This window comes from Suricata suricatta, chromosome 9 (genome assembly GCF_006229205.1).
Source record: "Suricata suricatta isolate VVHF042 chromosome 9, meerkat_22Aug2017_6uvM2_HiC, whole genome shotgun sequence".
NCBI lineage: Eukaryota > Metazoa > Chordata > Mammalia > Carnivora > Herpestidae > Suricata > Suricata suricatta.
In genome coordinates this window covers 71,136,856-71,155,248 of record NC_043708.1, presented here as the reverse complement: position 1 = coordinate 71,155,248, position 18,393 = coordinate 71,136,856, and the positions used below count along the sequence as shown (strand labels likewise).

At 38.7% G+C, this 18,393-nt stretch overlaps 3 gene segments (V, D, J or C); all 3 read left to right on the top strand.

Annotated features, from left to right (window-relative positions):
- Positions 1-18,393, top strand: part of LOC115301978 — a 34,650-nt gene that overhangs the window by 10,935 nt on the left and 5,322 nt on the right.
- On the top strand, positions 8,052-8,629 carry LOC115301988. The segment is given in 2 exon segments: positions 8,052-8,165; positions 8,289-8,629. Coding segments are annotated over 2 exon segments (381 nt in total).
- Positions 15,634-16,379, top strand: LOC115301974. The segment is given in 2 exon segments: positions 15,634-15,777; positions 15,933-16,379. Coding segments are annotated over 2 exon segments (480 nt in total).

Here is an 18,393-nt window from a genome sequence, read left to right as displayed (position 1 = left end):
GAGCGAGAGAGAGGGAGAGAGAGGGAGAGAGGTGGAACGGCAGAAACCAGAAAGAGAGAGGGAAGGAGAGAATCCCAAGCAGCCTCTGTGCTGTCAGCACTGAGCCCAGTGAGGGGCTGGAACTCACAAACCGTGAGATGATCTGAGATGAAATCACGGTCAGAGGCTTGACTGATGGAACCACCCAGGCGATCCCAGAGACTTGTCTTTATCACAAAAAAGTTTAGGAAATAGTATGAATGCATCCAGTAGTTCATGTGTTTGGTGTCCCTTTCTCTTTTTTAAAGTTTATTTATTGAGAGACAGACAGACAGAGAGACAGAGAGACAGAGAGACAGAGAGAGAGAGAGGGAATGTGTGTCAGCAGGTTGGGGCAGAGAGAGGGAATTCCAGTGAGAATCCCAAGCAGAGAATCCAAAGCGGCTTTCACTCTTTTCCGACTCCAGGCTCCATCCTGCGAATTGTGAGATCATGACCTGAGCCATGAGCAGGAGGCAGACACTTAACCAGCTGAGCCACCCAGGTGTCCTGCTGTCCCTTTCTAATAGGACATATGAGAGGGTTAAGAAAAGTTAGAAAGTAAGAGACCTCTCTCGCTTCATAGTATTTGGAAGCTGTTGATTTACAGTAAAAACATATTGATTGACTCTGACTACATAATTTTTTGTAGTATTTTTTAAGGTTATTAAAAAATCTGTTAATTCAGAATCTGGTCTGAGTGCCCAGAAGATCTATCCTGGCCATGGATACTTCTTGAATGGCAGAAGCATGATCATTTGATTCCTTCATTGAGAAATGTGTTAGAGCTGAATAATAAGATAATTATTTTTAAAACTTAAACACAGGTTTACCTGACACCCAAATCCATCCTCTTGACTGTTTTTCACTATTAACTCCTTGGAGACACATTTTTAAAAATTTAATCCAAGTTAGTTAACATATAGTGTAATAATAATTTCAGGAATAGAATTTAGTGATTCATCACTTACATAAAACACCCAGTGCTCATCCCAACAAGTGCCCTCCTTAATGCCCCTCACCCCTTTGTCCCCACCCCAAACCCCACCAGCAGCCCTCAGTTTGTTCTTGTATTTAAGAGTCTTTCATGGTTTGTATCCGTCTCTGTTTTTGTATTATTTTTGCTTCCCTTCCCCTATGTTCATCGGTTTTGTATTTTAAATTTGACATAATAATGATGTCATATGACATTTGTCTTTCTCTGACAGACTTATTTTGTTTAGCACAATACACTTGAGTTCCATCCACATTGTTGGCAGATTGTAAGATTTCATTGTTTTTGATCACTGAGTAATATTCTAGTGTGTGTGTGTATATATGCATATATATATATGTATATATATATATATATGCCACATATTCTTTATCCATTATGTGTCAATGGACATTGGGCTCTTTCCATACTTTGTTTTTTTTCCCCATAATATTTTATTGTCAAATTGTTTTCCATATAACACCCAGTGCTCTTCCCCGTAAGTGCCCTCCACCATCACCTCCACCTCTTTTCCCCCCTCCCCCTTCCCCTTCAACCCTCAGTTCATTTTCAGCATTCAATAGTCTCTCAAGTTTTGCATCCCTCTCTCTCCCCAACTCTCTCTCCCTCCTCCGCTCCCCCTGGTTCTCATTTAGGTCTCTCCTGTTTTCCTGTTAGTCCTATGAGTGCAAACATATGGTATCTGTCCCTCTCTGCCTGGCTTACTTGGCTCAGCATGACACCTTCAAGGTCCATTCACTTTCCTACAAATGGCCATATGTCATTCCCTCTCATTGCCATGTAGTACTCCATCGTGAATATATACCACATCTTCTTGATCCATTCGTCAGGGCTCTTTCCATACTTTGGCTGTTGTCAATAGTGCTGTTATAAATATCAGGGTGCATGTGCCCCTTTGAGTCAGTCTTCTTCTATACTTTGGATTAATACTTAGTAGTCAATTGCTGGGTCATAGGATAATTCTATTTTTAATTTTTTGAGAAATCTCCACACTTTTCCAGAGTGGCTGCACCAGTTTGCATTCTATTCTGGGCTTTCTGAACTAAACAGTGAAGATAAGAGACCTCAGGGCTGGGATCTATTATCTAAGGGTTTCAGTCTAAACTCTTAAGCAAAAAGTGATTAGATTTTTCTGCTTTTGGCTCCAACATAGGGACATGAACAGATACTGATAGAGAAGAGAGATACTGACATAACAATAGGGAGACTTAAAGAGCCACAGTGATTAGTCTAAACACTTTGTCTTCTTATCATAATATGATTTATTTCAATTTAAATAAATAAATTTCTATGATAGAACATGTGTGTGAGCATATATGATTCTTAATCTATGTTGTTTTCATAATCCATCGCATGTAGTATTTTTAAGTGAGTGCCATCCACCCACTTTCATCACAGATGCAGTGAATGACGTATTGGAGTTAAACCATCAATCATCATTTCAGTGTTAAATTTTAGAAATTCATTTTCGAATGGAATTGTTTCCAAGTTAAGAGTTGCTTAATGTGAAAGGACGTTGGGGCAGTGAGACCCTCTGCTGGTACAGAGAGAAGTGTGACGTGACCCACACAACTTGCTACACCAGGAAACCCCTGTTTCCTGTTCTGGGGCCGCAGCAGCACATACCCAGCCACCCTTCCCTCACTCCGGCAGGCTCCCCTCACAGTGCTGACTCCTGAAATTGAGGTAGACAGTTTCCATGTAGGGGAAGATCGCAAACATGCTGCTGTCCTGGCTCTGAAGGTGGCTGGGTAGTGGCTGCCCCTTTGGAAATGTGCCTCCTCTATGATCTTCAAATACTGAGATAGGCAGTGTCACGTGGGTACTGTGGGAAGGAGGGAAAGTAACATGTAAAATAGAATTTCTCTGTGCCACATCACTTACTCTGACTCTTCAAGGATCCAGTATTGCCCAGAAGATAACTCAAGCCCCACCAGCGATGTTACTGCAGAAGGGGGTTGTCATCCTGGAATGCACATATGATATAAATTATAGTCTATTTTGATACAAACAGATGAGCAACACGGAGATGACTTTCCTTGTTTGCCAGGATTCTTAGAGTCAACAAAATGCCACTGAAAGTCGTTTCTCATTGAATTTCCAAAGACAAGAAATCCCGCCCATCTTGCCATCACAGCTTCATCGCTGGAGGACCCCCCAGTATATTTCTCTGCCCTGACAGAATCTACAATAAGAGGCGTGTTGGGTGGAGGTACCCAAACCCCAGGGCTCTTGTTGATATGTCCCAGTGCAGTGGGGCCCAAGGCAGGGGACTGCTGACCCACACAGGAAGTGGCTAGGGCTGTGGCAGCTCAGCTGTAGGCTAGAGGGAATCCTGACTCTAAGAAAACACCTCCCTAGGTATGAGTTATCATGCATGCTTATCCCTGAAAATTTGTGTTGAAAGTGTTTATTGATCACTAGAATAGTCACGGTAAATAATTTGCCATTTTGCAATTAGATTCAGCTAGAAGAATTGGCTAAAGAAATTTGGAAACATGTGACTCAAAACTCAGCTAAAATGTGTGTGGGTTGTTGGATTTTCATATCAATTTTGTTCCTTAAATATTTATTGAGTGTATATTGTCTTTCAGGTATTGTTTAGAATAAGTAAAGCTGTGAAATGTCTTTGTGTTTTTCCTTTTTTGTTTTACATTATGATGTTTTATACTACTTAATTAAGTAGTTTATTAGGTTTGTTTACTGTGAGTCAACTGTACTTACATGTATTTTCCAAGGTGCCTACACTGTGACCTATGTCTGCACTGTTGTTCATCCCATCTTATTAACACGTCTAGCATCAGTGTCCTCAGTTTGCATTCTGGAGGTTTACCTGCTTCCCAGCAGTGTTATCCACAAGATCAGTAGTTAGTGGCTTTAGGGGGACCCTGTGAAGTGGCAGAGGGTGAATTATCCTCTTTGTTGGGTCCCTCCTTTCACTTCAACACTGTTTCACAAGCATTTTTTGCCAACATGTGGCCCAGTAGGCACACTTCTGAGCCTTCCTTGTGTGATCAATATTTCACAATCCAAAGTCCTCATTCTCTCCATTTTCCTCCTTCTGCCTCTAAACCCATTTCCCCAGTGCCTTACAATTGAGTGGTAGTGGATGGGTGAGAGTTGGTTTTGCATTGTAATAACCTCTTATATTTGTTTGGATTGTGGATGTGTAGGGTAGAAATCTTAACAAGAACCTCTTAAAATTTTTAAAGACTTTTTTTCATTGTAACATAGAATTTTACTGTTTTAACAATTGTTAAGTATACGATTCTATGGTTCTAATATATTCTTATCATTGTTCAACCGGCACCACAATTCGCTTCTAGAATTCTTTTCATTTTGATAAATGGAATATTTTTACTCATTAAACAATAGTTCTCCATTACTCCATCCCTCCAATCCTTGGGAACTACTATTCTGCTTTCCCTTTCCGTGGGTTTGACTAGTTAGATACCTCAGAGGTGGGATTATGCAGTGTCATTCATTGTGTGATAGTTTGTTTGACATAATGTCCTTAGGGTTCATCCACCTCGCAGCCTGTGTCAGATTTGTTTTTCGTTTTTAAGGTTGAATAATGTACATGTAGAGGTACATTCCACATACTGTTTATCCATATGCTTCTGTGTATGGTCTTTGGAGTTGCTTGAGCCTTTTGGTGGAAACATGAATTTACAAGCGGCTCAGGATCTTGGGTTTATAGCCAAATTCTTTGACGTTTTGAACATATACCTGAAGTGGAATTGCTGGATCATAAGGCAATTCTATTTAAACATTTTTAAGAAACACTTATACTGGTGAATAGGAACAACTACAGTCTAGACTGTGTTATCACAAGCAAGTTTCAAGGAACAGAGAAAGGGGTGATTGCTAGTCATGAATGCAGCTCTCCTATGTTGGTGGTTCACAGAACCCTTGCTGCCAAGCGCTGCTTCAGTCACGTGTCTAATAAACACTCTGAATGGAATGGTGAAACCCCTACCCAGCGGTCAGCTCCCGACTAGCAGTCAGGTATCCATTATAATATATTTTCTTTCCTCTTTTGGTAAAAGAGCCAAATCTGCAATTATTTAATTCTTCTTTATCAGTTCCACTTGCATAAATAAAGAACCTATTAAGAATGCCTTAAAATATTTGAAAGGCTTGGGAAAAAGTCATTTTGCCACCCTCTAGTCTCTCTCTCAAATTTTCTGTGACAACAGTTTATAGTGGCAAAAACAGGGGATGGTTTTTGTTATCATCGAATGCTGTATTCAAAACTATTAGCTCGGCAATGAACTTTCATACTTTTGAACTTCGTTTCATTATTTGTAAAACAGGAGAGTGACACCTTCCTTAATATTTTGTTGTGACAATTTATCAATAATGGATCCAATGTGATTGACAACTAGAAGATGATCAATTTATGAAGGTCATCTTAATAGGTACAGATAAAACATTTTTAATAAAATCTAGATCCATTCCTGGTTGAAACCCCCAGCAAATTAGGAATTAAATGGATTTTTCTCAACCTAAGAAAGAGATTCTACAAAACACTTACATCAAATGTCATATTTGATGGTGAAAGCCTAAATGCTTTCTCATTAGTTTCTGAAATAAGGGAAGAAGTTTGGCTCTCACCACTTGCATTTAATCTTAAACTATACTTCCTAGCCAATTTAATAAGGAACATGGAAGAAACACAAAAGACTTACAGTTTGGAAAGGAAGAATTGAATTTATCTTTATTAGCATAATTGTCTGAGCAGAAAATGCAAGGGAATCTTCAAAAATCTACTTGAAAAAATTGGTTTAACAAAGTTGAATATATACCTACCATATAATCCAGCTATTCTACTCCCTGATATTGACCCAAGAGAAATGAAAGCATAAGATAAGAAATCATATACACAGGGCACCTGGGTGGCTCAGTCGGTTGAGCATCTGACTCTCGATTTCCTTTCAGGTCATGATCAGTTGTGATATTGAGCCCTGTGGTGGGCTCAGCACAGTGAGCATAGAACCTGCTTGGGATTTTCTTTCTCTCCTTCTCTATGCTCCACCCCCCCACCCCCGTGTGTGCACTTTCTCACTCTCTCTATAAATAAATTTAAAAAAAATTAAAAAAATCATATACGTAAATGTTCATAGCAGCTTTATTTGTAATAGCTGCACTGGAACTAACCTTATGATCATCAGCAGATGAATAGACAAATCGTTTTATAGACCTGTATGGGATACTACATAGCAACAAAAAGTAACAAACTCTTGGTAATTATAACCATGGAAGAATCTCAAAATAATTATGTGGAAGAATATCAAATAATTGTGCTGAGAAGATGCTAGACAAAAGAGTACATGGGATTCATTTCACACAAAATTATAAAATATGCAGACAAATTCATGACATAAATGTTGCCTGGAATGTGGGAGGGAGAGGGTTGACGGAAGAATTACAAACAGACATGGGGAGGCTTTTGGGTGATGCATGTGTTCATTACCTCGATTGTGGTGGTGGATTTACAAACACACAACTATGTCAAATCTTATTCAATTGTTTACTTGAAACTCATACAGTTTATTTTTATGAAAATCACACATTAATAAAGCCATAAAGGTGCAAATGTACTATGTAACTTCCCTCAATGTCCCTCAAGTCATCTTGTGTGACCCCAAATACAAGATATTTCTCCTGTAGGTTTTCATTGGCCTAAAACTATGATTTTAAAAGAAGTTATAGACGATGACTTTCTGCCTCCATGTGCTACACTGTTTATTGTCAAATCAGCATCATCCTAACTTCCCTGTATATCTGAATAGAAGCTTAATGCTTGTCCTGAACCCCTTTTAGCAGAGTTTTGAGGCAGGTTCTGACAATGTGATTTGGAAGGTGGAGGAGAAGAAAAAGGATATGTGAACCCAAAAAGTATCCAGGCCTGAATTTCTTACTTTCTCTGCATCTGGAAAATGACTACCATGTTGACTCTGGACTCATGAAGCTCCTTGACGTCTGTCCATGAGAGTGGCCTCCAGGGAAAGCATGAGCTAAGCTTCTGTCTCTGTGTCTAGAGATACATGTTCATAGGGCTTTAGAGAAGATGTGTCCCTCTCCAGAACTTTATCCCGATAATCCTGATTCTTTACCTTGAGGGGGAAAATATTTGATTAAAGGTTATCAAGAATATGTGATAAATGCATGGTAATATAGAGCATCTTTGAGGCTAAAACTTGTTCAGAGTATAAGATTAGTAATTGTTGCCTAATCCACATATAAGAGTCAACTAAACAGTGAGAGAATGAAATAAAAATCTCAGAGCATTCAATAGGGATTTGACAACTTCATTTATGATGTTTCTTCTGTCAACAATTCATATTTTCACTTTTTAATGATTTTGAGAATTGTGAATATTTGACTATTAAAATATTTGACTATAAAATAGTGCAACTTTTCTTCTGAAAAGTTTTTATTAAGAAGATGGTGTTCCTTACAACTGGTATTATTTTAGGACCAAGAAGTACTGTATTTCAATTAAAGGCCACTTGTTCATTATTTCTGTCTAAGAAATATTTAGTGAGTGCTTAAGAAAAAGGATAGTCAGTGTTCTAAATATTGAGCTACAGTGTTGACAAACACAGAATCATTCAGCGATGACTTGACTTCTTATTACTTTCTCTGTATTCAAACCCAATCATTTTCTGGGAGTCAGTGGATTATAGACTGGCTCACAATGGATGTGTGAAAACACAAAGTGCTGTATTAAATGCTTTAGAGACTGGTATCCTCTCAGCTGCAGAAATGCCCTGGGTGGCTCTGTTAAAGAACTTTCACATCAGGTAGTAAGTTAAGGAAAAAGTAGACCTGAGAGGTCAAAGTTGCTGTTGTTCAGATTTCCAAGTGCCACCTGAAGACTGACACACACCTCATAAAGTCGGGGACCAAGACATCTTGCTGACTCTGGGAGAGCTATGGCCACCATGCAACCCATTTCAGTCCCCGTCCAGCAGGGGGCGCAGCTGCCTAACACAGACCCCTTCCCTGTGAGGACTGTGGGCGTCCACTGATCATTGCTCTGTCTCTCCAGGGCTTCCTCCTGCTAAGAATGCAGCACATTCTTTAGGTGACACTCTAGAGATGAACTCTTCTCCAGGCTTCGTGACTGTGGTCCTCTTGCTGCTTGGTAAGTAAAATGCCTCTTAAGATTTGGATTCTTTCTTCTGTTGTGTCAACAAAATATATAACTATAAATTTATCCAGAAAATTTAGGCCCAAGGTGACACAGGTCTCTTTTCTATTTCCCCAGGACAAACCCATGGAGACTCAGTGACCCAGATGGAAGGCACAGTGACTCTCTCAGAAGAGGCCTCCCTGACTATAAACTGTACTTATACTGCAGCAAGGCCCCCCACTCTGTTCTGGTATGTCCAGTACCCTGGAGAAGGCCCACAGCTCCTCCTGAAAGCCGTGAGGGACAAGGAGAAGGGAAGTCACAAAGGTTTTGAAGCCACTTATGACAGCAAATCCACATCCTTCCACCTGGAGAAGTCCTCAGTGCAAGCGTCAGATTCGGCCGTGTACTACTGTGCCCTGAGTGACACAGTGACAGGGACTGCAGGGGGAGCTGAGCACAAACTCTGAGCAAACAGGGGCCCAGATGCCGACTGTCTCTGACAGATCCACTCTGGCTCCAGCACAGTGTATGGCTCCAGCGGAGCCCATGGCAACGTCTTCTTTGTTCACTCTTTGATTCTATGAATTTGAGTATTTTAGATACCACATTTAAGTGGAATTAAACAGAATTTGTCTTACTGAGACTGGCTTACCTCAGCTTACTGAGGTAATCCTCAAGATTCATTCTTGAATCCTCAAGATTCATTCATGATGGGGCACCTGGGTGGCTCAGTTGGTTAAGTGTCCAACTATTGATTTCAGCTCAGATCATGATCTCATGGTTGTTAGGTTGTGAGATGGAGCCCTGACTCGGACTTTGTGCTGGGCACAGAGCCTGCTTAAAATTCTCTTTCCTGCTACCCGTCTGCTGCTAGTGGGACTCCATGAACTGTCTCTCTCTCTCTCTCTCAAAAAAAAAAATTCATCCCTGTTGTTACATATTGCAGAATTCCCCTTTTTAAAGGCTGAGTAGTACTCCATTTTATGTACTTCTTATGTATTTTATGCCACATTTTCTGTATCCGTTCATCTGCGGTTGGACATTCAAGTTGTTTCCACGTCTCGGTTATTGTGAACAGTGCTGCAGGAACATAGGAGTGCCTAATTTCTCTGTGAGATCCTGATTTCAAATTTTTTTTTTATAAATACTCAGAAGCAGGACTACTGGATCGTATGGTTGTATTTTTAACTTTTTGAAGAACTATCCTGTTTTCTGTGCTCACACCGTTTTGCATTCCCACCAACATGTGCCAGTGCTCCAATCTCCTCTCATCCTCAACACCTTTATTTTGTGTTTTGGATAGTAGCCATCGATTGTTTTTTAATGTATAAAGCGTGGATGATATAAAGGAATTTATTGTAAATGTAGTGGCAAATACATTGACATAGTCATCATTAAAAAGGAACTTGAAAATCACACATGTTTAAGGTATGCATGTGCTTTTTTCTGCCACCTTTAAGTTGTGGCTGGTACCAATATTTTAAATACTGGAATGCTTAATAGGATGGTCCTGTTCTCTAATTGCATGACTGTGTCAGGTGATGTTTCACTGGGGTTTTGATTTCCATTTTCCTGATGAAAAATACATTGAGTATTTTTTTCACATACCTGTTGGCCATTTGAATGTCTTCTTTAAATAAATGTCTATTCTAGCCCTAAGTCCATTTTGTTTTGGCTTATTAGTTTTTTTTTTTTTTTTTGGCAACACTTATTGTAGGAGGTCCTTCTACTGTTTAGATATGAACTCCTTTTCATAAATGTGTTTTGCAAATATTTTCTCCCACTCTTTAGGATGACTTTTGATGCTTTTGATTGTTGTGCCTGCTGTGCGGCTTTTTAGTTTAATGTAGTCCCTCTTGTTGATTAAAAAAATTTTTTTTAAGTTTATTTATTTTTGAGAGAGAGAGAGAGAGAGACAGAGACAGAGAAACAGAGCATAAATGGGGACAGGGAAGAGAGAGAGAGAGAGAAACAATCTCGGAAGCAGGCTCCAGGCTGTGAGCTGTCAGCACAGAGCCTGACACAGGACTCAAACTCACAAACCATGAGATCATGACCTGAGTCGAAGTCAGATGCCCAAACGACTGACCCACCCAAGGCTTCCCCTCCCCCATCCTGTTGATTTTTGCATTCGTTCCCTGTGCTTTGGTGTTATGTCATTGCCAAAATCACTTTTCTTCCATATTTTCTTTTCAGGAAAATGACTCTTAGTTTATGACTTTTTCTATTGTTTTGCTCCTTTCTACTGTAGTCCTTGTTATTTCTTTCTGCAGACTATGGGCTTAATTTTTTCTTTTTTAGTTCCTTGAGCCATAAATTAGTTTACTTATTGGGAATCTTTTATAGATAATTAGACCCCCATACAAAATTCCCTTGGATACGAATGAACAATTTTATTTAGGAAATAACTCACTACAGCTTGCATATGAGTGATCAATTGTTAAAATGTTTAAGACATTTTTATATGTGTAGTTATGACTCCGAGATTGCTTTTTCTGGTACATTTCATTTAATAAGATACTAAAATCGATCCTTCTAGTAAATAAACATGAAGTGCATAAACAAGACAGTTGAAGCCTCCCTTGATTCAAATTTGCACTTGATTTCTTGTGCAGAGAAAGATTATATGCAATTTTAATGATGGTCTCTCAACTTCTCTTAATGTGCTTTAGAGGAATTAGAAATGCGCATTTTTAGGGGGCACCTAGGTGGCTCAGTCAGTTGAGCATCCGGCTTAGGCTCAGGTCGTGATCTCACGGTTTGGTTCCCCGGCTCGAGCCCTGTGTTGGGTTCTGTGCTGACAGCTCAGAGCCTGGAGCCTGCTTCAGATTCTGTGTCTCCCTCGCTCTCTGACTCTTACCTGCTCACACTCTCTCTCTCGCTCAAAAAAAAAAAAAACCACTAAAAAATAAAAAAAAAGGCGCATTTTTCAATTGTTCATGAAGAATTCCCAATTGTGGAAAAATGGAGATTGGAGGAGCCATTGATGAAAATGTAAAAGCTGTTCTTTGCACTTGGCTTCCTCATCCTGGGCTCTATAACGATACGGAATTTGCTTAATTTTACTTTCATCCTTTTCTGTAAATCTCAACTTCTTGGCATTTCATCTCTCCTGGTTTTCTTCTTGTTCTCTTCTCATTTCTATTTTAATATTAATTGTTTTAAAATTTTAAAATATTTATTTATTTTTGAGAGACAGACAGAGTATGAGGGGGGCTGAAGGGAGGGCAGAGAGAGAGGGAGACACAGAATCAGAAGCAGGCTCCAGGATCTGAGCTGTCAACACAGAGCCGATATGGAGCTTGAACTCACGAACTGAGTTCGCTGGCTAGATGTTATCTTAAACATCTTGGACTGGCTCTTTGGCAGAAAGACATTCCTTGGGATAGCTCTGATAGGTGCAGTGGATTTCATGAGGGAGGAGGGGGATTCAGTCTTTGCACAGGGGACCAGCAGGAAAATGCCATCCTACCTGCTCACCTTGCTCGGTTGTTTCCTTTTAGTTTTGTCTCTATAGAATATGGAGCAAGAGTTTTAATTTTGATAGTCCAATAATTTCTTTTTATCTATGTTCTGATTACTGATCTATTCAGACTCATTTTTAATATTTTAGTTTTGCTCCATATGCTTTTCTTTCTTTCTTTTCTTTGCTAGACTGTCTTCTGCTGCACTTGTAGAGTTTTTTTTGTTGTTGTTCTAATGACAAGTATTCTTAAATTGTGTGAGTGTGTGTATGTGTACGTTTTTTTATGTCTAATTTTATTCTGTAATATGTTTTCCTTCTTTCTACAACTCCTCCTTGGGTGTGCTTTTTCTCTTGTTGACTTACCATATTTAGAAAATCACAGCAGGCGGCTGGAGCAAACTATACAGTGTGTGCATATCAGGACAGTAATTTCAGAAAGAACTTATCTAATGAGCTGATAAACAATAGTTGCAATGCACCTTAAGAAAATGTAATAACAAAAAAACCCCATGCAACACAATAATCAGACATGAATTCTTCATTCTCCCTCAGACTCTTTGTCCCTGACTTTCTTCTGCCTGGAGTAATTTTCACCCTTTAGCCTCATTCCTTCATTCTTCCTAGTCTCTGTTCCTTCTGGGAAAACTTATGCTCATGTGAGGAATGCTTAAAAAGGTTTATTTAGCATCATATTTCATAGATTTAAAAAATTTAAAAATAAAAAATTCATTTTAACTATTAATTAATAGCAAAATGGATGCATAAATGGAAGTTACACACAATATGGAATATAATGGAACAGAAGGATGTATATGTTTGTATAATAAGACCTACAATATTTATTAGTGAGTTTATAAAGCAAGCTACAGAAAAGTACACCTAAATTGTGTCTTTGTATTATAATGAAGTATAAATAAATTAACTATATATGTTCTGGTGATTGAAATCTGGTAAAACCCCTGGAAATATCTACTCCAAATTGTACAAGATGACGAAAGATTTAGGGTAACAAGGGTGAAGTGTCAGAATTGGTAGTGGTAGTCAAAAGGGATTTTAGTCTAAATATAATATTTTACTACTTTTAATAATTCATATATTCACCAATTCCTCCTAGTGGTAAAAGTGATAAAAAGTCTTAAAAGCCATCATAAAGCTTTATTCATATTCTCTCTATTCTTGTCACCAAAAAGGGGAAAGGAGAGAATGATCCCCTTCCCTAGAAGATACTTTCCAACCACCCAAAGTTTAAGCATTTCATTATCCTCTGGGATCACATGCATTTTAGTCTTCACTCCTCTTAGAGTTTTACTCCTTGACTCTATTACAGTTACATATATTTTACCTTCCCTGTAGACTGTAAACTGGCATGCTATCTACTTTTATGTATTCTTTAAAATTAAATACTTGATTCATATTTTTATGCCAGTTAGTTAACATACAGCACTGTGGTAACGTCTGATGTACAGAATAGTGACTCAACGCTTCCACACAGTCCTCGGTGCTCACAGGACAAGTGCACTCTTAACCCTTTCACCTCGATAACCCATTTCCCTGCCCTCTCCTTTTAGTTAGCCATCAATTTGTTCTCCTTAATTAGAGTCTATTTTTTGATTTATCTCTTTTTCCATCTTATTTTTTCCCTTTGCTTATTTCGTTTGTTTCTTAAGTTCCATGTGAATGAAATCATATGGTATTTGTCTTTCTCTGGCTGACTTATTTCCCTTAGCATTATCTTCTCTAGCTCCATCTATGTTGGTGCAAATAATAAGATTTCATTCTTTTTTATGGTGGAATAATATTTCGTTACACATTTACATCTTTTTTTAAACTTAAATTCAAGTTAGTTAACATATAGTGTAGTACTGGCTTCAGGAGTAGAATTTAGTGATTCATCACTTACATACAACACCCAGTGCTCCTCCCAACCCATGCCCTTGCTAATCCCCATCACTCATTTAGCCCATCCCCTCCACCCAACCCCCTCCAGCAACCCTTAGCTTGTTCTCTGTATTTAAGAGTCTTTTATGGCTTGCTGCCCTCTCTGTTTTTATGTTATTTTTCCTTCCCTTCCCCTATGTTCATCTGTCTTGTTTCTTAAGTTCCACAAATGAGTAAAATCATAGAGTATTTGTCTTTCTCTAATTGGCTTATTTCACTTAGCATAATATACTCTAGTTCCATCCATGTTATTGCAAATGGCAAGATTTCATTCTTTTTTATCACTGAGTATTATTCCACTGTGTATATATATACCACGTCTTCTTTATTCATAAGTCAATGGACATTGTGGCTCTTTCCATAATTTGGCTATTTTTTATAGTGCTGCTATAAACATTGGGGTGCATATGCTCCTTTGAATCGGCATTTTTGTATCCTTTGGATAAATACCTAGTAAAGCAACTGCTCAGTCATAGGGTATTTTTAATTTTTTGAGGAGCCTCCATACTGTTTTCCAGAGTGGCTGCACCAGTTTGCATTCCCACCAATAGTGCAAAACGGTTCCCCTTTCTCTGCATCCTCGCCAACATCTGTTGCTTTTCTGAGTTGTGTATACTTTTATATATTCTTAAGAAATAGTAAATTACCCCGTTGAAACTACAATCTGAATATTTATAGATTTATTTTGATCTAAGGTAACTAAATCAAATAATTAGCACGAATTGAGATTTACCAAATTATTTTCTGATATTAATTTCCATGAAATTTCATAAACGTAGGATTTGGTTCACTATTAACACCCATTCAGTCTAAACAGTTCTCTTCTTTTTGGACCATCTGAATTTCCTTCATCAAGAAGCATGGAATGAATGGGGCTGGGATCTGCAACTGCGGAATTGCTTTGTCTGAAGTGGTCTTTGCTGACCGTTTCAGTCCACCAGGGGGCACTCTAGCTTTACCAGAAACAGATTTTCTGATTGCCCTAGGGTTGAGCAGTTAAAGAAAGAATAGAAATCCTGTGAACCAGTCAAATTATAGATAGCAAAGGTGGGGAGGGGGGCGGTGGCAGAGGGGAACAGTGTTTGTATAAAGTTCATTTCAGGTTTTTAGTTCTGCCATTCCATATAAACTTCAGATCTAGAGTCCATATCTCCATCAATCCATTATGAAGATAATTCTTTGAAAACAGGTAGCAGGATAGGAATATTTTGGCGCATTGAAACAATGGAAACTCAACAGAAAACATCTCATTACCGGTTTTAATTTTTTAATTGTTATTAATAAAATTCCCCACACCCGCTGACAAAATGATTTCAATAAGCCAAAATGTCCTACCTTTTCATATCTCTCAACCTGAGAGAAGTGAGCAAGAATGAAGAGAAGAAGAAAAGAGATTAAAATAAGGAACAAAAGCAGAAGGAAAGGGAGATGACAGTATTTCCTTCGACCAGCAGTGTGGGGCCTGGCCAGAAACAGCTGTGTGGGTGAAACTCGTGCCCACAAATCGCACAGGAGATGTAGAGACGTGGAAATTACATCAGAGTGGACATTATGCAGGCATCCCATTTTTTACCAATTGAATTCTAGTTGGAATTATTTTCTCTTTTGTCTGTCTTGGTTTCTAGAACTCTCCTGATCTCAAGGAATTGTATTTACTTCTGCAATACATGCAATCATGCAATAATACATGCAATGATGCAATGCAATACACAATGCATGCTACCAGATAGTTTCCTTTATCAGTATTTTTATATAACTGAATTTTCACATTGTCAAAATATGCAGTTTGGGGAATGGAGTCATTCTTCAGGGTTAGGTTAACTCACTGAGACACCGACTCTTCCAGAAATATCATTCACCCTTCCTCAGTCCTACAAATTATTTATGTAATACGTTTTTTTTTAATGCCCTTATATAAGCTGTACATATTGGAAATCTCTCGCCTACCCCCTGCACTGTTGGCGAGCACAGTTTTGGACACACTACTGTGCAGTCTCCTTGGGCCGCTGTGGGTGGAGTCTCGAGTCCCTGAAATGACTGGGTTCAGGGGTGATTGGTGCTCAGTGACTCTGGAGGAACTTGGTGACTGTAACAAAACAACTTCTCTGACCCAAGAATCTACACTCTTCAGAGTAGGGGTGAAGGCACGTCATCGACAAGGAGTCATGAAGAGACCCCGGGGAGCTCTGCTGGGGCTTCTGTGGGTGCAGGTTTGCTGTGAGTGGGGGTGTCCTAGGTGGGGGCTGGGGAGGTTCCCAACCCACAGTGGTCCATACCCTCAGTGGGTGTTTCTGGGGATATTTTATGGGTCTGAAAACTGCATCAGTGGTTCCCAGCGACTTCATTTGTGTTTGTTTTGTCTTTCCAAGCAGGGGTGAGAGGGATGGAGGTGGAGCAGAGACCTCCAGCCCTGATCGTCCAGGAGGGAGCCAGCTCTACCCTGAGCTGCAACTTTTCCAGCACAGCGACCAGCGTGCAGTGGTTCCGACAGAACCCTGGGGGCGGCGACCTCACGCAGCTGTTTTACATCGCGTCAGGGATGAAGCAGGACGGGAGGTTAGAAGGCACACTGAACAGTAAGGAGCGGCACAGCAGCCTGCACTTCAGGGCCTCCAGGCAGGAAGACTCAGCCACCTACCTGTGTGCGGTGGAGGCACAGTGCTCCCTGCTGCCCTGCAGCCTGTCCCCAAAGTGCAGCTGGGCTCGCAGCCCAGGCTCCTCCGCCAGGAAGCCTTCCTTGCTCAGCAGCATTTGCACAGCGTGTTTGGGACCATCTGGGGCTCTGCAGGCTCAAAGCTGATGGCGGTGTGCCTTGCAAATAAATTATTGCAAAACGAAAGTGTGTGTGCGCATTGCATAAAGTACATTGGAGGGATGTTAGTTCTTAAAATGTTGGGAAACTCTGGTTTTGGAAATTGATGTAACATTGGAAAGCAAAGATCTGTAGACTTTGAAGTAGAAATTTAAAGTACATATAATAGCTTCAATGGAAAAGAATACCGTTTTCATGTGAAGTTTGAACGTATTCAATAACTTATTATTAACACAGAAGATAATCTGCAATAATTTTTCTTATAACTTAAGATATAATAAGATGCATAGACCAGCATTCTGAATTATATACAAATCCTGAAGCCAATTTTAGTTTCATAAACACAATTCAAAAATTACAGAAAACGTCAGAGAAAACAATTAAATGTTTCTGATTAAATTTACATTTAAAATTAAATTCAGATTTGCATGAAACTGAATGGTATAAAGAGTTAATTCATATACAGAAAAATTCTTCCCCTAGAAACATCAGCTCTTGATTTACTTTATTTATATTTCAATTTATTTATCAGATATCTATGCTAATTTTGTCATAGCACGTGAAATAACTTTTAATATCTGTTATATCAGTTTCACTAACAGAACTATTCTTCTCGGGGTGCCTCGGTGGCTCAGTCAGTTGAGCATCTGACTTCAGCTCAGGTCGTGATCTCACAGTTCGTGGATTCGAGCCCCTGTCGGATTCTGTGCTGTTAGTTCAGAGCCTGGAGCCTGCTTTGGATTCTGTGTCTCCCTCTCTCTCTGTCCCTCTCCTGTTCACGCTCTGTCTCTCAAAAGTAAACAAATGTAAAAAAACTAAAAAAAAAAAAAAGAAATATTCTTCTCAAAATGAAAAATAATCAAAAATTCAATTTGCAGTATTACATTTACCAACAGCAATGACATTGCTTTTAATTATATTTATTGAAATGAGGTCAATAAAAGTATAAATTTTGATAACCTAATAAATTAATTTGGAGACAAACAACCTAGGAAAATATTATTATTGTCAAGATTTACACTACCAAAGTATTTTTTGGGGGGGGGGTTTGGTGTGTTTTTTAGCTTGGATGTGTTTATTATATTAATATACATTTGATTATTTTTATACTGTTTATTAATTTTGAGAGAAAGAGAGAGTGAGTGTGGGAGGACTAGAGGGAGAAAGAGACAGAGAGAATAACAAGCAGGTTCCAGGCTTAGTTTTGAGCCTAATGTGGGGCTCGAAATCACAACTGTGAGATCATGACCATGATCATGATGAGCCAAAATCAAGAGCCAGTGGCTTAACTGACGAGGCACACAGGTACCCAATACATTTGCTTCTCAATAAATAGGAATATTTTTGCTTTTTGTGTACCTTACAATACACAAGCATACATTTTATATTACAAAAGACAGAACAACTTTATAGCAATATGAAACTACCATTTATTGTGTTTTTAAATATCAATTAAGAGTATATTTCATTGGAGAAGAAAACGTATTGGGATACCATCTTAACACACAGATCCATTTCCAAGACTTGAAGATAATGCTGCAATTTTTTTATACAATGGAAAATATTATTTTTTGACAAATGTGATTGGCAATCTTATTTTTTTTTAACATTTAACTATCCATTTTTATTTTAATAAGCTACAACACTTTTTTTATACAATTTATTTTTTTAACATATGCAATTATTCTCCGTCATTTACAATACAGTAGTTACAATGATACTCCAAACAGAAAAGCAAAGTAAAAAATCAAAACCCCCACTTCTATTTCATGTAATTAGACTTATACAGAAATTAGAAGATTAGGTACCAACTAGTTAATTGCCTAATTTCACAGCTATCTGAAGTGGCAATTGTAATATAGCAGCTTATCTATGATACATTCAAGATACATGATATAATTTATTACTTGCCCATAAGCTAAAACACAGCCTGCTTAATACCTTTCCTTAAATTCCACCTCTATACTACAGTATACTTGAGGTCCATGCAAAAAAGTAGCTACTTTTTATATAGAAAATGG